General features: G+C 37.9%; 1 protein-coding gene across 12 annotated transcripts in view; it reads right to left on the bottom strand.

Moving 5' to 3' along the window:
• Window positions 1–20652, bottom strand: part of EHBP1 (EH domain binding protein 1) — a 210109-nt gene that overhangs the window by 91187 nt on the left and 98270 nt on the right. For all 12 annotated transcript variants that reach the window (XM_050316897.1, XM_050316898.1, XM_050316899.1 and 9 more), the window contains one exon: window positions 15677–15863. In XM_050316897.1, the coding sequence (XP_050172854.1) occupies window positions 15677–15863 (187 nt within the window). The remainder of the gene's footprint in view (window positions 1–15676; window positions 15864–20652) is intronic.

The raw sequence follows: 20652 nt of genomic DNA, 5'->3' as shown, positions 1-20652 counted from the left end.
ACTTGTTCAGCTAAAAGGAGAAATACATACTAAATGAAAATATCCTTTTTGTTTTATAATATGTAATTAACACAAGCTTTTCTAGCGTCAACTCCGGCAAATCTATCCTCTTGAAAAATACACACATAATTTTCATGCGACACATTAAATTTGGTGTGGTTATGCTTTTAGCACTCAACAAGTAAAAGCTTGTAAATGAAAAGCTGAAGCACAAAGGTATGGCAAGCCTCATTTAAGAAATCAAAATCTTTGGGAAAGAGGAATTCTCTCCTGCAGAACTCAAGAAAAGCTGCTAATAATTAAATACTGCCTCTGATTAACACTTTACACTACATGTTTATGTTGAAAGTCCTTGTTTAAGCAGACTGTGATACAAACCTAATCAAATCACATTTCATTCTCTTATGATGCCTGGCTAATAACCACACAACAGTTGGAAACTGTCAAAATATTTTACAGCTCAATTGTAATTCCCATCCAAGTCTAAGCATGCAGTAATTGGGCGTTAGCCACGTTCCAGGGGTGTTACAGCAATGCACAGCATTCAGATCTTCTGGGTTTCATTTTTTTAACACATGTAAAACTTCTAAATGATCCCCAGGATCGACTCAATAAAATTTCAAATTAAATATTAGTACGTTGTCTGCAGAGATAGCTTTTTTTTTCATTAACTGAATGTATTATTTAGGTCAACCTTTTAAAAATTAGCTTAATAGTTAGAACTACAGCGGTTTTTTTTTTTTGTACAGTTGCATTTTTTTTCCCCTGATTTAAGTTCCCTAATGTAAAAAAAAAAGTTTTGTCAGATAAATAAAATATAAACATTTTTTAGAAAAATATTACACGATAAGTATTTTAACATTAAAAGCTTTGAGGCAGAACGCTGATTTTGAATTCAAGGAACAAATTTTGCAGATAAGAGAAGTATTCCAAGCTGCTGAAGGAGAGGAGGAATGGAAACACAGAAAGGGATTTTAGCATGTACTATTACACAGGCAGTGTGCACAACACTCGTGAGCACGGTGTCCAGATGACAGCCTGATGGGTTTTCCTGAACAGACAACTCTATAGGTGTTTCTGATTGTTTGGGGTTTGCATTCATAAGGCAGTATCAGAGACACAGATTCATGACTCCCTGGTCTTTCAACACCAGTCCAATCATTAACCCATTCATTAACTGTCCCTAACTCACAGTGACAGACAGATGACATCACTGGATCCCAAAGACATCACTGCTCAATAGATTCAAATCCTTAAAAGGCATTATGGCTTTGAGTTTCCATAAATGGAAGAAAGTGTTACATTTTAAGTGTCTTTTGGACTTAATTTACATGGTGTGCTAAATAAAATTAAGCACTCCTGAAAGCTTCTCAACTGGTCCCCAGATGATGCAATGATTAATGTGTTTCTGGTGTGAGCTGCTCCTGATTCCAAACAGTCATCTGCAGACAGAATTAGGAAACTCCTGGATAGAAGAACTGCACCAGATGACTTCAGTCTTCCAACCAGTAGTACCAGTGCTCTTAGAAGGAGCTGTGGGGGAAGGTATCGATTGCTCTCCCTTAGGTTGGGGGATGAGATCAGATTTATCAGAGAACCCCAATGAACTACAGGGGGGAAAATTTCAGCCAGCACAAATGCAGAAAACTCACACTCAAGCCTCATACATCATCTTTAACGTGTCTGATCACGTCCAGGTGTTACAAATGTAGAGCACTTATCACTCACACATCTCAGTCTCCTGCAATACTTTTCACTGCACAAGCACCTCAGGATAGGTGGAGGAGGGAAAAGAAGGGAGCCTTCATTCCTACACAGGAATTTCCATGCTTTGGGAAGTGTAAATTAGAGCATTACTACTAGTCTGACAGTAAGTTTGCTAATAAATGTGTAGCAACATATCTAATTGCATAACGAGAGATTAAACGATTACGACAATCTTTGAAATGGGAAGAATAAAGGGAAGAGAAAGTTAATGTAAGGGAGAGCTCTGGTAACACAGCAAAAGAGCTGCAATTTCAAAACTTTGATAAATTTATAAAAGCCAACTGTTTTAAATAAGCTTCCAGTGGAATCTACAAAGTTGATTCTAATATTGAGTGTTATTTCCAAGCTATATGAGCTTCTAAAAATTATTTAAAGGTTAGGACCCATCATGGAAACGTGGGCTTTTCAGAATTCTAGGCAGTGCTCCACAGCAGAAGCATGACCTGGGAAACAAGTACAGTGATATCATTTGACTAAGGCCTCCCTTACCTTTAAAGCAGCACAGAACAGGAGTTCAAAGAGCAGTTTTGCCCACAATTAAAATAAAACTTACAGAGTACTCAAACAGAAGCACTAGTGGGAGAATGATGAGTTGATAAATATACAGGGTGCATGCTGCTTTAGTCACAGTTTAGGTTGTCAGTGAGTTACATTCACATAAGGCTTTTTTACCACATGTAAATACTGAAAAGTCATTTAGCAATTCTTTTTATTACCTCCCATTTATAAAACTGTGGCAGTGTTAAACGCTGCTACTTAACAATCCCTTCGGCAAGTTTGGGGGTGGGTGGCAGAAAGCAGAAAGGGGAGGGCACTGGACTCTCAAAAGCAAGAATTGGCCTGATTGGTCTCCCAAAACCTGTTTGGAAAACTCTTCAGAGCAGAAGTCTGACTAAGACACTCCACACCAGCCTTAGGGGATGCTATCTCTGTCCATGACTTATGGAACACTACAGAGGTATGTTATGTCCTAAATCAGACATGAGCAATATATTTGTAACAAACTTCACCATAAAAAGAGGTCAATTCTTACAGAATCTAAACCTAAAACCCACAGCCAAACTCAACAACCAGTTTTCAAAAGAATCCTTTTAAGCTGAAAAGGACAAAAGCGAAAACAAGACCATAGTAGGGTTTGACTTGTCTCTTACTCCCTTTTTACTCAATAAATATGAAAATATCCTATTTTAAAGACATATTTTTAAAAATGCGAATCTATTCCTCCAGTAGTTCCAAGTAGATATGGATTTCCCAGCAGTGCTGAGATATCTGGTTGGGACTCCACACAGAGTCCATCAGTCATGCAGGGAGAGCAGCAAGGACAATGTTGAGGAGTTTAAGGATGTGAAATTGCTGAAACCGGGTCAGAAAGTAGAGCCATTGCACAATCTTGCTTTCTTTTTTCTTTTTCTTCTGTATTGGGCATCAAATACTGTCATAGAAAGTGAGACTAAGGGTGATGAAGGGCCAATTACAGTTTATATGTGCCAAAAAAAATAAAAACGCACAAGACCCCAAATCTGGGGCAGTACATTTCATTTGTTTGAGGACAAGTCACACTATTGACTTCCTCCAAAAAATAAAGGAAATACTCTTCCAGAGATGAAAGTGCTCTGAGGCAAACCACTGAATGTGTTATATTTATTCTACAACTCTTCAAAAACTTGCAACAAAAAGAGACAGATTGTGATTTTAAATCAACCATTTGTATGTCCAAGGAGACCAGAAATGGAAGAACATTTCAAAAATTTGGAGGCTCTCATCGGAATTTTCTTCTAGTTATTCTCTATTCCTCATACCTATACTACATTCTGGTTCTATATCTGAAAACAATGGTGAGTATTGTAAACATAAAAAAAGATACTGTCCTAAAAGAAAACCTAATTCTAGTAGGCAAACCCCCAAACACATTTTTTGCAAAAGCCTAATCGCAATGCTATACAGAAATGTAAAAAAGTTAAATGCATTTGAAGAGAAAACTCCTTCCCTGGAAACTCCTCAAAGGCAATTTTTCATCTTTTTTTTTTTTTTAATAATAATAATGTTAATATTCTATTAACATTTTAAGTGCAATGGAAGGGTTGTGGTTACAGTTATAAGAATTTGAGCATTGAATCAATATTTGGTTTGCTGTAGTTTTATACTTAAGCCTATTGATTGTGTTCTGATCTACACACCCACGTCTCAAAACAAAAGACTGAGTCACATTATGCTCCTGAGTCATTGCTGTCAATGACAATCATGACAAACTACTTACCAATAGCACAGGGTGCCATAAGGGCACTTCAGAAAAGCATCAGTTCTTCAGCATTGCTTTAAAGTGATAAAAAACAAAGCTTTTCACAGAGTTCTTGAAAGCACTTTAGCAACATTACGAAAAGGGGTCATGATGTTAGGGAATATGGTTGAGTTATGAAGCAGATTCTAAGACAAAACACTTTAATTATGATCTGTTAAGCCATCTGTATCGAATTACTGTCTGAAGTCACTTTGCAGAAAGCCTGCATGCATGCATGCAGAAAGGTATATTTTATATATATAAAGGCACACAAATAACATATATACCTTTCTATATAACAAATAACCATAATTATCACAGTAAGAAATTTATTAAAATATAGGTGTATATATACCTATATACACACACAGAAAGAAAATACACACATACACTCCCTATATTAAAAAAAAAAACCAAACAACCCAAGCTTACTTGAAATAACAGAAACACATTCTGAACTATCTGTTTTGTAAGTAAAAATGATGTTCATTACGTTCCAGAAGCAAAAAATACAAGACAGCTAATTGGAAAAAATAAAGAATACAAAAATAGAACACCATTTTTATTTATATTTATTTCTAGTGGTATAACTTTTTAGGATACTTTTAAAACATGATTGTCTGAGTTGGATTCTAAAGATCTATTTGCATTGAAGCAAGACAAGAAACATGACCCTTGCAAGGCTTTAGGATTACAGTTCTTTGTCTCAAGGTGTTGATGAAGTGAGGGAGAACAGAGCCACCAAAGAAAAAGAGACTCTACTCTTCCTTGTGGATCACCCTTCAAACATCCAATAGACAACTAAGGAGCTAGAAACTGCCCTAACCTGCCCCAGTTCATACTCATGGAACCTTGGATGAAAAGATTTCACTTCTCAGCAACTTAATTCTGGAGCAAGGACCTCATCTTCTTGTGCCTTCAGTGGACTCCATTAAGTCTCGTGAATATCAGCAAAAACCCAAGTGTCTAATAGTCAGCATCCAACTGCTGTTGTTTCTAGTGCAAAAATTAAATGTAACAGCCTCTTTACTAAGGTAACAAAAATCAGTAATAAAGCCTCCAGTACCTAGAGACTGTTTTCTTCAAGATATTCAGTCGCTGTGTTCTTCAAGATATTTGATCCCAGGTAACAACACAGGGTTCGGGGGTAACTTTTTTGTTTTGTTTTGGGCTTGTTTGTTTCTTTTTTTCTTCCATATCTGTTGAAATACTCCTTATTTGGGGGGTGAGAGACATGTTACAACTCCTGAGTACACTTTGGCATGTCATCAGCTAGTGGTAACCCACAGCAAGCTCTGCTGTAAAGGAGTATGGGAAGAAGCAGGATAAGATGCATTAGAAGATGTTTTACCATGCTACATCCTCTGAATCCAAATGATTTTTCTACTGTGAAAGGCTGTCCTCTCAACAGCATAGCTCTCTTTAAAGTGTAGTGTAAGCATTTAATCAGTGGATGTTTAATCAAGCTCTTAAATATTACAGCAGAACTGTAATACAATTAAGCTCACCAATATTTTTCATAGCATTTACATGATTTTCTTAATGACTTTCATTTCTAGCTAGCTCCTTTAAAGCCCTTTCATTGAGCTAGAGCACATGATTTCATTCACACTTTAAAAGCTTTTCCCATGCATGCTTTTCAGAGCTGATTTGTCTGAATTACACTTATGAATGATATTTAAATTTTGTGCATTATGCATTACTACAAACTATGAAGTATCACTTAGGGGTTAACACAACTATCTACTAAACTGCAAAGCAGCTCTTGTCAATAATGAAACTAAGTAAGTTTCAAAGAATTTACTGTATTTTAAAAAGGTAACCAAATACTTTAAATCTACTAAGTAAAATACGTATGTATGTCCTCTTTTTATTGAGATAAAAACAAATTCAGTATAGCTAATGGGCACATAAAATATAAAACTACTTAAGATATATCAGAAAGAGTTCTTCCTTTAACTCTATTTCTAACCTTCCCCCCCTCCCCTTTTCTGTAACAGTCTCTATATAGAGTGCTTGCACTGTATTCGAGATCCACCTGTATGCTTCTGCATAGGACAAACCAAATAAAAACATACCAGTAGGAACTGGATTTTGTGTTCAAATAACTAATTCTCCAGCAAAACAACACCTCTTTTTTTTCCCCCCATATATTCCATTTTTGTTTTCTGTAAATCAACTCAGAAAAAAACGTGAACCTAAAAACACGATATCCACCACAAACCCCTCAGACAGCTCATATGCAGCAACAGTTTCAGAGAACAGAGTTCTGCTGAGAGAATAGAAAGAAATAGATTTAAAAGGAGGCAGTGAATCAAAAAAAATCATGCCTTCAGCTCGATGCCAATAAAAACCAGGATCACTCAATTCCTTTGGACTGTTTTCTATTTATTTTCTTTTCTTTTATGTGGTTAATATTTTAGGAAATTGTTGGGGGTTTTTTCCCCCCTCTCCCCCTTTTTTTTTGTCACCACAGACACTCCCTTTAGGCAACCGTGCATCAACAATCCTCCCACGTTCAAAGTCGGCTACATCTGTTGCTCTTTCCCATTGTTGAAAATTCCTGCCTTAATCCTATTTGACTTTATTCATGCAAAGGTCATCCTGAATTCAACAAATGGAGGAGCGATAGCAAGCACACTGTTGAACATGGTTAAAAATGCTGTTGTAGAACATGCAGCTAGTGTGCCGGCACTATCGCACAAGTACTTGGTTTATTATGCAGCTTCTTGTCATCAGAGCTGTGTTGCAATATGAATTGGCAACGTATTTCTTCCAGCAACTCAGGAATACAACATTTTCCTTCTAACTGGCTTGATTTTCTCTCCTTACGGAAAAAAAAAAAGAAAAAAAAAAATTCGCGCTTGGCTTGTATTCGCTAGTGAGCATGACTACAACACACACATATAATACCTGACCGTTTCACGTGCCCCACGGCTTAGCTCCTGGCATCCTTGGCTTCCATTTTCCTCCTGGATTTTTCCTCTCAGTATATCTAGCTTCACAAATTTATTTAATTAACCTGCCTGCCTAAAAGTAATGGTGATCACTATTTCACATAAATAAGCCAAAATTTTACCTTAAAAATACTTTCACAAAGCAGGGTATGATAACTAATACTAGCACCTCATTTTAGGGCCATCATTGCACTGTAGATTTGCTTACAAATGCCATTTATTTTGGTTTTAGACTTATTCTTCTTTCCCAGCAACAAAAAGCATTCTGTCTTAGACCTGTGATTTATTTCTATGCTTAAGTATCTGATCCAAACCAAAGAACATTTAGCAGGAAGAGTGAATTAGTGAGCAAAGAAAAGTTAACTATCAGACTGATTTATGAAGGGAAGATAATTATTTTTGTAATATGTCCATAACTCATCATGACAGAAGCAAAGGAAAATTTATTCACGCACACTTATTTTCAGTTTGAGGTGCCTGCCAAACACGATGAACCAAACCCACCCCTCAGGCAAGCAAAAAACCAGGCTATTGTTAGTGTGTTCCTTCACTGGAGCACTGCACCAAGGGCCAGGGGTGGTGGAGACAGTACCCAGGACTTTATCTAAACCAGCCTCAACATAAAGCTCGAGGTAATAGCTAAAAATGCTACAATAACATCAACTTCTACAAATTGTGCTGAGGTACTCGCTAGGTGCAAAGGAACATTGGAAAGAATCAAGTTTTCAAATAAAAAGCTATCCAGTACCCTGCTTGTTTGGCTCTTGTTAAGGAACCTGACAATAAGGTGCAAAAACTGTAGAGAAAAAGGATAGATTTTTATCAGATTTTTGTTGTGAAGATTTTGAGGATTTTTGTTTTGATGGTAATTTAAAAGTGGTCTTATGAGAAGTGTTCCTTCTTTCTTCTACCTCTTAAAGAGCAAAGCTTGAACTGAACGGGACTAACAGTCTGCGAAGCCCAGCATGAAAATCAAAGCCCCCAGGTCCTTTGAAAATGTTAACAGGAATGGCAGGAAGGTGGCCCTCCAGCACCTGTATCAGGAGCTCACAGCCCTGTGCCATTTGCCTGCCTCCTCTCATCTCCTTTCTGCCGGAGAAGTGAAGGTAAATAACTTATAGGAAATAAAATAAAAAGGCCCTCATCAGGGATAAGGATTTTCAGATTACATCTTCCAGAAGCTACCCCAGATCTCACTGGGAACTCACCTAATACAGTTGTTATTCAGATGTTTCGGAAGGCCAGGACTCCACCTGACCAGTCTGTGTGCCTGTGCCTCATGCCCTTGTCCTCTGTTAGAGAAACCAAACAGTGCTATGAAAGCCTTGACATTTAGGAACCACAGCACTCCAGAAACCTCCTGGCAGCTCCTCACTTCTTCCTTGCATTTATGCACTTTAGGGATATTTTAAGGGTAGATTTCAGGCAAATGCCTTTGGCACTTCCACGAGAAGAGCAGTCCCCTCCCAATCCTGCAGAAATGGGTACAATGAGAGACTTGACTCAAAGGCAGTGTGGAGCTCAGCTCACCTCTCACCTGTCACACCCCCCATCTCCCTCTCCTCTGAGAAGCACGCTCTTCAAGCATTTAATTCACCTCCTAATGCGGGAGGTCAGAGCACAGAAAAGGCAGTGTGGGTGTTCCCACCACCCAAAGGCCACCTTCTTCTCCCTCCTGATCTCATGGGCCTTTAAACAGTTCCTGAATCAGGATATGAGTCTTATTTGACCATTCTTGCATTTGTTGGTAAGACAGACTACTGAACACATCATTCAAGGGAATGAATGATTACATAAATCATCCCATATATTTATATGGGGAAAAATTTAAGAAATTATTGTATTGGCATTGGTTTTGAATAAAACATGAAAGAACTACTTTTTGTTAGCTTGCCTACACGCACCAGTGCTGGCATTTTAATGGCACATTGCAACACTATGTCACACAATATGTATGTTGGCTTTTCTACTCTCTGCCAGAGATGGATTTTTATTTTTTTTCCACAGAACGGTGCACAACCTTAAACTTCCAAAGTGAAATAAAACATATGAAATTACTGACAATACATATCTAAAGAGCATATTTTCCCCACAATAAGTGAAGTAATATTATATGACAACAAATCTGAGTACTGTAATTTGTAAACGTAAGTTAAATATGAAAATATGAAAATTGAGGCTTGGAATGTCACAACACTGGTGAAGTTACCAAAATTAATTTGCACAGACATTTTGCAGAAGTTCTAACTGGTGCAACCCAGAACTGCTGCAGGCACTGGCCAAGTTTCCATTCATTTCAGTAGGAGCATAATTGCACCAACAATGCAGAAATACCTTAAAGAGCAGTTATGAAAATGGCAGAAGTAGCCAAGCATTTATCAACCTGCATATTATATATTAATTTGCAATGAAAAATATTTTTCTAGGACAGCTCTGGAGGCCTGTTATCTGCATCCCCACTATTAATAAGCATCTAAAGAAGAAAGAGGCAAACACTTAAGTAGCAGAACTGAAAGTTGCCAAATCAAGTGTTCAAAAATTATGGTTACAAATACATTTTTAATTAGCTCACTTTATATAATTGCATATATGTATGTTTGAAGAAAAACCGATGTCCACAAAAAAAAAAAACCCAACTCCAAATTACTGGAAGTTAATGCTTTTGAGTCCTCAGTGTGAGTCACGTAAGACCTGACCTTACAGAGAACTGTTTTTTCTGCGATAGTTCATGTGACACAAACCAGCACTCTCTCAGCTGCATGGCGTTACAGTCAAGCCAATAGCTGTGCTAATTTGGTTGGATCAAGCTGTGAACTTGGGAAAAAAACCCCACAGCAACTAAACTACCACCAAAATCTGGTTCAAGAGCTTAACCACCACACATAACAAATTCATGAGAGAGGGAAGGATCACATTCACTGCTCCTGGACAGCATTCAGTTGCTCGGTGGTCACAGAAAGCAGTGCCTTTCACTGACCCTTGGCTCAGCACACAACCTGGATTTGTTCCCTGTGGAACAACATATACATGAGTCATGAGCTCTGCAGAGAGACCTGTATCTGATGATGTGTTTCCACTCCAGCAGGTGCTTGGAATTAGGAGAAGGCAAGAAGTAAGGGGCTGAGGTTGGGAGCAGCTCAGCTCTGCCTCTGGACCTGGGCATAACTCCCGCTGTAGGACCATGTAGGCAAACTATTAACTTACCTGGCTTTAGACTTCAAATTCTGAAGGAAGCATCTCTCTTAGACAAAATGTGACTATAGAGCAGCACCTAAATCTTTCTGTAAGCAGTTTGACTGGCTTGTTACCAGAAAATGGACACAAGATACTTCAGTCAGAAGGGCAGAAAGTCACACACAGAATAAGGAAGGGTTTGGTTTCATCTGTAGTCTCCGTGTCTAAAAATGGACTCCTGTTGGCACCAATCATGGGAATAATACAAAGGCAACACGGTCAAGTTGACAAACACCATTTAAAACCGATGCAAATAGTAATAAGAAATTGCTTAAGTACTGCATTAAAAAATGGAGCCTATTTTATTCTTTAACACTTGAAAAGCTGCAAGTTGAATTACTTGTCTGTGCTTCCATATAATTATCTCACTACCTCTCTGTTCATATGAATTGTGCAGCCTGTGTTTCTTCCTATTAAAAGAAAAAATGTTTTTGAGCTGCATGCAAAGGCAGATTTTCTCAGAGTGCCTTTTCTGCACAAGTTTATAAAAGTAGGTATCTTGCAAACCTATCCAGTACCTCCCAAGTCTTCCTTGGGCTGGATGAACAATATTTGTCTGCATAGGGAGTGACAAAGATCTCAAGCAAATGAGCTGCACAATTCCTTTGCAGTCCATGTGAAGCTGAAAAGGAGCAAAATCATTAAAGATGTTCAAGAGAGTGAATGATCTCCATCTCCCCATTTGGAGTTTAATGTCATTTCCCCACTTAATTGCATTACTGTACCTGTGTTTTAAGATGAAGTCTTCCTACTGTTTGGTCACATAAGGCTGATAACGCTGAGGTAAATAAAAGTGGAGAAAAGGAGCAACTGGAGTCTATGAGATCCCTGAAATCTTGGAAAGTAGTGTCTAGTGCTATATGGAATGTTACTTCTTCCCTTTCCACTAAACCTACTGGAGGTATTTTGCACTTTATCTCTAAGCATTTATTCTGATTTGAATAAATAAGGAGAGAAAAAACCCCAAATTACATGTTTCTTCTTGTTCCCTTGAGAAGCATCTGAGAATTCTTTCATAAAGAAGTAATTTGTACCTCATTTGTTGTTTGAAGGACAAACTGTCTATCAGGCATAAATCTTTCTGAACAGCCTGAACAGAAGTGTTGCAGATACACAACAGATTACAAAGGATACTGGATGTAGATGGGTTATTACACGTCATGCAGAAAAAGAATTTTGTGTTTCTTATTACATTTCCTATAAATGTTTCATTAGAGCTTAAATCAGCTAGCTTGTCTGGCATGAGAGCAGACTATCACTGGGCATGCAAAACAATTAGTTTTAAAATCAGAGACAGCTTAAACAATGATGCTGACAAACAGAGATGTTACTACTATTGGCTTTGGACTATTATGTGAATGTGTATTCTCCTTTTCCACCAACTTAAAAGGTCACAACAAGCTCTTGTCTACAAGCACCAAACCCAATTCTTACATTTTCATGATTACCATCAACACCATGACTTTATAAGGCAAGAATGGTGTATATATTAATGATAGTCTTAAGCTGATTTATCATCCTGCCCTGGTGCTATATATACTTTCATGAGTTGCAAGGCATAACTAAAAGGTAAAGTTCAAAAAGCATCCTGTGGTCTGATATCAACTCCGTGACTGTTCACATGTATTGCCAGAGAAACATCTATCCCCAGGACTGGAGTGCAGGAGTTTCATTTGCTGAGAGACGCTGGGTAGCCCAGTAGGCAGCACTGAGATGGAGCTCTGTGAGCTCCCAAGTCCCAGGCTGGCAGCTACTCAGCCTGCAGCAGTTACTCTGGAAAGCATGTCTTTAATGAACACAGGTTTCCAGACCTTGAGGACAGAAGAAAGTATGTGAGACCAAGCTGGATTCACCGAACACAACATACCTGTTTACTTTCAGTAGGTTAATGGTAACTGTAGAAACCTGATAGATTCATGAGGCATCAACATGAGCTTTGGCAAAAAACTGAGCATACCAAATAACAGGAAAAGCCCTTCTCAGAATTGTTTCCTGAAAGGGGAGGGCATATGCTATCCTTCAAAAGAGTGAATGAGTAACGTCAATCCAGTGCAGGAACTGTTTTCTTTTCACATTTAAAAATAACTCTATGGTTGAGGGTGATTATCTGTTTCCTCCTGCTCCCTAGCAAATAATTTTTCACCTCCCACACACAGTCAGTAGCATTCCTGCCTCCTCATTTTCACAAATGCAATAAAATCCTTGATTGTGCAGACACACATGGTTTTTGCTTCTCTACCATGACACATAGCTGACAGCTCTGGAACTGATCTTATTTTGAATAAACTCAACATATTGCAGGAAGAGAAGAGATACTGACACTGGCTGAGATTTCACCCAGCTGAAGTTCATTTGCATATTTTGAAATCAGCTAAAGCAATGATGAGCACTGATATGCATGCTATTTACTGGTCTGATACCGCATTTTGAGCTTGAACTTTCGTTCAATTTTTTTTTTTCCACAAAGTCAACGAGTGGGAGCAATTTAAAGTCTCTATTACCTCTGTGAGAGGCAAAACCTGGTTATCCAAACCATGTAAAGACCACTAACACGTGCATGACAGTAACAAGCCCAACAAGGCTTCAGTTGGGCTTGACAGAGCTGTAGCAGTTTGACGACTGAAGAGCTTAATTACAGCTTTGCAGTTTGTCAGACTCACCCAAATACAGCCAGCCATAAAAATATACGGCAGTTTTCAAGTCATTCGAGATGATTAACTGTGAGATAATTCCAGATTTCAGACTTTGCATTTTAAAGGCCTCTCCGATGACTCAGATTATTTAGAGGATGCATGGAAGGAAGACAGGATAGAATTAAGATATTCCTTTAGGAAGTGCAAGTAGATAATAAAATTTGGAAGCAAAACTTCCTCTCTAAACTCATGTATGGCAAACACTGAGCTAATACTATGGGCTGGAGAGCTGGCTAGACCTTTATGGAAAGTTACACCCTGCCTTATCTATACAGATAACTGACCCTTCCTCACTAATACAGGTGGCACAGGGACCTCCAAGTGATCAAAAGGGTCTGCTCAAGGGGAAAACATTAAAGAGACTTGGAAAAGCTTTGCTACTACAGGTAAGTGACTGCTCATCACTTAATAAACTTGCTGGTATACGGATGTTGACGACAGCATTTGTATTTTTTGCCTTCAGCAAACGTGATGAACGCCACCAGCATGTGCAAGAAACATGAGCTCCAAATACTCCATCAAAGATTTGCAGAGGAACTTTTGGAAGATTTTGTCTTTAACTCAAAAGTTCTAATATTAATGCCATGTTTGTATAGTCAAAAGCTTAGCATTTCTGTTCCACAGACATTTCCTATGACAACAGCCAAGACAGGGAATTGAACCTGCTGAAACAACTTACCTTCTGGTCAGAGTTGCACCAGGGGCTTTCTGTGCCCAGCAAATTTGGACAAAACACTGAAAAACATATGTTATTTATACCTTCCTTTCCCTAAGTTTACCTCCATAGGACTATTCCCCCTACATAAGGGCATGTGCTAAGTTCATGTTTGTATAATGACTATACCTTTGAGTTGCTAAACATCGTCTCTATTATTGAGCAATAAACAAATTATATGTGCCAACAGTCTAAGTCCTATCCGGGCACTATTTTATATTGTAGGGTGAGAAAACTGATTATTTTCTTTTCTTTTAAATGCCAGTACTTTTCCAAATTTCAAAAAGCATTCCAAGTAAAGTGCTTCTGATCTTAGAGCAAAACAATTCAAGCAAAGAAAAAAGACTGTGCTTACAGAAAGCTTTCTACATTGCAAGTGACCGTACAATATTTTAACACACCCAGTCAGCAAAACTTTCCACTGTAGTGGCAATAAAATAAGCCAGGACACTGCACCTGCTTTTGGAGCCCTCCCTAATGTCTCATATCCTCCAAAATCCTGTTAAAAAAAGAATTAAAGCTTTCCTATAAAAGATAATGTCAGCATAGAGGCTCCACCTTCCCTCATAGCTCTGCAAAAACTACAGCAACGAAACTCAGCAGTAATGTGTTATTTCAGCACAAAGACATATTTCCTTGGATGCAGATCTGTAAAAAACACCTTTCCATTAGCAATTTGGGCACAACTTCCATCAAGCAACCTGATGAAAATCTCCGCAGATGCCTTTGCACAGCCTGGTAGGACCAGAAAGCTTTTCTTTGGCCATTTTGCTTTGACACAAGGGCCAGTCTCCATCAGAAATCAAATAATGTGCCATATTTTTCATTCAGCAAACAGGATTAAATCCCATTTCAGAGCATTCTAAAACTGCTATGCTTTGATTTCATATATCCCTGGTTGTGGTTTTGCATATTAAGAATAACTTGTGAGGTGCAGTTGTGGTCTTACCTACTGTTTTGTTTTGCAGTGAGCAGACCCAGATTAGTTTTCTGGTCTCATAATCTTTAGCCTGAGTGAGTGGTAAAATGACAACAAGATCAGAGCGTGAGTGGACAAGGACATGTGTGCAATCTGGGCAAGTAATTACACAGTGAAATGATATCTATGACAAGTAGTTTCACTCAATTCTTAAATTAAAGTAGAGCAGCTCCAATACAAGGCAAATCAGATGACAATATGCATACACTGGGCAAGATATGCCGTAAGGAAAGCCTTCTGTCCTCATCTTCCTACCTTTAAAACAAGCAGGCAGCATATGTGACATTCATTTCTAAGAAAGGTCCATTAACTTATACTATTAAATGCTTATTTTGTTTTCTAAAAAAAGCACAAGCGTTGTGAACTGCTGAGACACTAGAGTTGAAATCCACACTGACAGAAGTTAGCTGTTCTAGTAATAAAATATCCGTGCCTCACATTGCCCTCTTCAACCGAAATTAACCCAGATTTTCCCTTGACAAACAGAGATGGATGTGCATATCTAAGTATTCTTAGTCTGGGCATTCATAATAAACAGTTAATCTGAATTAAAGTAGACTGCTTTTTTTTTTTTTTTTTTTTTTTTAAATTACTTCAACATAGCTACGGAATTGGACACATATAAATCCCAATACAAATAAACAGTATCCAGTACTAAGCTCTTAAAACCCAGATTTATGACAGAAATGTGCAGACAGACTCTTCAACAGGGGCAAGGCTTAGCAGCATTAAAATAGATCAGGACAAAGCACTGTTCAGTGTGATTTTCTTCCTTCTCAATGGCATATCCAGCTGTCTTGTAACATTGGTTACCAGAAGACTCTTTTCTTTGAAATCGCAGTTGCTGTTACTGTTGTCATTAAATCCTTACAGAAAAAATACAAGCTCCTACTGCTGCTCCCTCCCCATGAACCAAGTAAATAGAGAGGAGCCAACAACTTATTAAGTAGAAGCAAAGCTTTTAAGATGGCCTGCAGAACTAAATAGGATGTTTACAATACACAGAAAGGTACTGTTAAGAAAAAAGAAGAAATTTTGGCACGCAAAGCTTACCTTAGGAGAGGAGGAAAGCTCCCTCGTTGCAGGAACAGCTGATACGTTCTCACCCATGCCCATCTCTGTCTTTGGCAAGAAGTTTGGGGGTTCAGGAGCCTTTCTTTTCATCTTCTTTTCTGGTTCTTGCAGCAGAGCAACTTTAATTAAAGCAGGGCTTGGTTTTGGTTCATAAAATGGATTTGATCTAATTAAAAGAAGGGAAACACATTTCTTTGCTATCTCCTTGGAAATTAAACCGAAAATAAGACCTGTTTAGAAAAGCCAATGACCAAAATGCTTTTATTATCCCACATATGCTTTACCTTTAGATTCTTTTAGATACATTTTCATACAACTGAAAAGTGAGTTACAACAGTTAAAACTTCATTAAGTCATAATTTCCATAAATTTTATAAAGTCCTGTAAATTGCAGAAGTTTTACCACTTGCATATAGCGAACTCTTCAATTATACTTTGCCATCTATCAAAGAATGACCAGATTCTACAAGATCAATACCAACAAATTTGAGTGAACTTGCTGGTTGTTCAACACTCATAATTAACAGAATTGAGAAAGCTTCACTATAACAGAGTTAAGAATAAGGCCACTGGTACAGTCTTGCTTCCACTTCCTCACTCTTGGCTGTCCAAGCCTGAAAATTTTGGCCTCCATTAGGTACACAATCCACATCGAGAGTATTTCAAACTCTGTAAAGGCACCACACCATTTCAAGAACACTCTTTGGATAAGTCAACAGTGTAAAAACCACAGCTGACCTGTATATCTCTCTCTGAAGATACCAGTACCCATCATCTGTCTATTTTGAAAGTGCTTTTTATAACTAAACCTCATTTAAGAAACAAGTAGATACAGTCTGAAGAATTATCCTTAACTCTGGCATTCACGTTCCAACTCTGCATTTGTTCCACCCTAAGCAAATACCTCCACAGCACTGCCATATTTTATATTAGTTTGATACATCAAATAGCAATCAATAATACATCCAATAATGGCTTCTTCTACATACTTAGAAGAACCAGCAATTTTGTGTCCGTGTAAGGATACTTATGGGAACCTTCTTTGCCCTGAATTATTCCACTAATAATATTTGCTTTTCACATTTTGCAATCCAAAACTGGATGGTTAGTTACGAAATGGATACATTAATTAATTCCTTTCTAGCCCATATTTCCCCTGCCAAGATATATTTATCTTATATATCTCAAACTATGTTTATGTAACTAAGTCAGAGCAATTCCCAATAATATATCTGCATACACTTATTATATGAAGCATAACTAACCACAGAAAATAACCTCAGTCCCCTGAAGTCCCTTAGAATTCAACTCTAGATGGCAACAATAATGCATGCAGCATCAGACAAGAGCCTACCTAGCTAGATCCATTTACACATTCCCTCTCAGGATTAGAGTCATGAGCTAGTACACACTGTTTTTAAAGAACTACGACAGCAGAATTTGGGGACAAATGGAAAACCAACTATTCATCCAGTTGCCCTTCACAGAATATGAAATTTCTCTCATTTGTTTGTAATTTTAGTATGAAAATGTCTTTCAGTCTCATAGACTGATTTTGGAATTTATTTGAATGCAGTTTACAGTCATCCTCATTTCACTGAGGAAAAAGCAAGCAATCAATAATCTACACCACAGAAACAAAGTCTACTTCTAAAAGGCTAAGTTTACCAAAGCACATAAATGAAAATCAGGCATAAAACCTCCAGACCTTTCTAAGAATCTGCTGCTCCTTATTTAAAAAGATATCCAGATCCTGAAGCAAAAGGAAAGACTGACACTAAAATAATTCATCTGTTGACTGAAGGCAACTTTCAGGTGTTCCCACTTTGCTGCCCATCAAGCAGCAAAGCCACCAGTGCAGTCAAAACTAAAGGCAACACCAAAATAACAAGTTAATGGGAACAGATGGGTGTTTGGAGACAGTAGGAAAAGGAAGGTATTCAGGCTGGAGTGGAGAATGCATCCAGTTGTCAGTAGCTCTAATTTAGCTGACAGCCCAGTTCAGCTGCCTTCAGACACCAGAGAGTTCAAAGGGAGGTGAAAATGAAGATAAAAGAGATAAAGGCTGAAGAACAATGCATTCTATGGGACAGCACAAGGTTTTATTTAGTTCAACAGGTCTGCCTTTGGAACAGCCAACAGGCACAGCATGTTTGGCAGAAATTCATCTCTGTGTACTCTGAATTAGAAAGGTGTATTTGTAAGGTGTTAGAATTATTCTGGTGTGAAAAAAAAACACAAAACAAAACAACACCTTATCAATGAGAGTACACAGGTTTGGAAGAAACTTTTTTTTAAAATTTTTTTGCTCCAGAACTGCTTGCACTGCATGCATCAACCTGAAGAATTGTACCCTCTGTCTGAACCAGAAGAAAGTGCTAAAAGGAGACAAGTCACTGCCCTTTTTTTTTCTAGAGAAGAACTTGCTTGAAAGCCAGATAAACACTCATATTTTAGTCACAGAAAGAGACACATACATGCACAGAACAGACACACACATGTCTTACTTTCTACTTTCTCCCTGTACTGCTTTTAATTCTTCTTATAAATATTGAGAAAGATTTTTTTAAAAAATTCATTTAAATACAGGAAAAAAACACCACCAAAATGTTTCTTTCATGAAGAGGTTATGAAGTTTGAAACTGTGAAGGTCTGATACATGCCACAGAGTTTGGTCCAACAGCTTCCACATGGCTATACAAGAAATTAAGCCCATGAAAAGCCTGGTTGAAAAAAGTCTTAGCTGGAAAATATGAAAGCACTTTTCTCTGAGATCAGCCCCGTACTTTTTGCTTTGGTGAAGTTATTTAATTGATCCACATTGTGTGATTTGTTTGAAGAGGTACTCGACTGTCCACCACAAAATTAAAAATCCCAGACGTGACAAACGACCTGGCATTAAAATAGCACTGACAACGTGGTGGCTTGTGGCTTCTTGTGCAATAGGCAGCTTCAGTAGATGGCAACTTGATAGTCTTGCCAATTAGACAGCATAATTCTAAGCCATACAACGATTAACGAGATAAGAAGCCACAGAGCCAAATGATATTGGAAAGCAAGTTTTATTCTGACCAATTTAAAAATTATTTGGATCGGTGTTTCCAGGTAACTGGAAAAAAAATCAACATGTTATTGAAAAGGAAACCCAAAGCTGTCAGCATGTCAGGGTTAAAAGATCAGGCAATACTGCCAATCAGAAGTACTAAGGTAGAAAGCATTACACATTGAGTACTTGTGAGCCGTGCTATTTTCAAATGATTGAACTTAATTTCACAAGGTCTGCTGTCCTTCATTAACAGGTTGCCACTCATCATTTTGATTTAATGTACAAAATTCAAGAAGGCAAAAGCAGGATTTTCCACTACCATTCAAATGTCCAAACTAACGAAAGGAAAATATGTCTCTTATCTCTGCCTAGGTAGAGATCTCAGTCTAGTCAGAGGAAGTATGTTTTGAGAGCATAGTTTTACAGCAGAATAAATAAATGTACTGGCTCATCTAAGTCCTTCAATACCATGCAATGCCTCATGATGCTTATGCTTGTGACTATGCTTTGCATGTGTTATGAAATATTAGTTATCTTCACAACCATTAGTGAAATATGTTTCAATGAAGCAAATTACCCAAGGTAAATCCTTCAGAGAGGCACAGCAAAGCTAAATACCTTTTACAAGATTACAGTGAGAGTCTGTTACAAAACTAGAGTCAGAGTTCAGCTCTTGGGGCACTTTGTGTAAGCTCCAAGTCCAGAATCAGAACTAAGGATCTGCCAGAGTAGAGTGGGACAAGGGTCCAGATGTTAACTGATGTGTCCATGTTCCCAGGATACATCATTGCATTTCACACAAAATATAAGAGGAAAATACCAAGCATTACATTAAGTGAACTCCAACTAAACATTTAAGACATAGGGATAAAAATACATTGTAGTTCCTGAGAGACAGCAAATGTCATTCAGGAGCCTTCCATTTCTCACGAATTCCACCTATCACGTTCAAAACGACACCTGGGGAAACCACTTGACCAGTGAAACAAAACGAAACAAAATTTTAAGAAGTCAAAAGATGTTGGGAGAGAGGTTGAAAATAATATGCAAAGTTGTCTAATGTCATGATATGACTCAGTTGTTCAGCCTTGTCTTGATTACACTGTTCAGGCCAAGTCAACACATCTTAAAATAGACATACAGCAGGAGAAATAACAGGGTCCAGAGACGTGCAGTGGAAATGATTAGAGAGATGAAGAGACTTCTGTATGAAGAGAGATTGAAAAAGTTAACTCAGACAAGAGATAAGTAATGGTGAACAAGCTAGAGATAGACAAGAAAACAACTGTTTACAGCAGGTAAATCCAACACTAATAATCGTTGTTTTGATAAGCCAGCAGAAGAGATAGGATGGGATAGGAAAGGTAGTTTATTTACAATCAACAAAGGAAACACATTTCATTTAAGACCTTGGTTTTTTTTGTGGAACTCTCTGCCACAAACTGACACTGAAGCCTAGACTTTAATAGCTTACCCACTTAGGTAAATAATAAAAGAAGAAGATTACCCACTTAGGTAAATAATAAAAGCATCAATATTCCCAGTAGATAAAAATCAATACACATCTGGACATAAGCCTTCATGATTTAGGGCACATCAAAACTACCAAGTGGCAATGCCAAGAAAATTTTTCCTTTGGTGCTCACCATACCATGCCTTAGCAGAAACTTTCTGCCTAATGATTTGGAAATTAATGACATGAGGTAAGGTGAAACAGTGTTTGTAGGTTTGAGTTAATACCACGCATCCTGTGTTCCTGGACTGGAGTTTTATCATTCCATTCATTCCTCCAGAGAGTTCAGTATAAAAATTCAAAGGTTTTCCTTACCACACTCCTACCCAATACATTCAATAAATGGTCTCCAGGTCTTTTGCTATGACATGTTGCTTCTATAACTTGGGAGGAAAA

The sequence above is a fragment of the Myiozetetes cayanensis genome, unplaced genomic scaffold (genome assembly GCF_022539395.1).
Source record: "Myiozetetes cayanensis isolate MyiCay16 unplaced genomic scaffold, myiCay2020 scf2-11, whole genome shotgun sequence".
Classification (NCBI taxonomy): Eukaryota; Metazoa; Chordata; class Aves; order Passeriformes; family Tyrannidae; genus Myiozetetes; species Myiozetetes cayanensis.
This window is presented reverse-complemented; position numbering and strand designations above follow the sequence as displayed.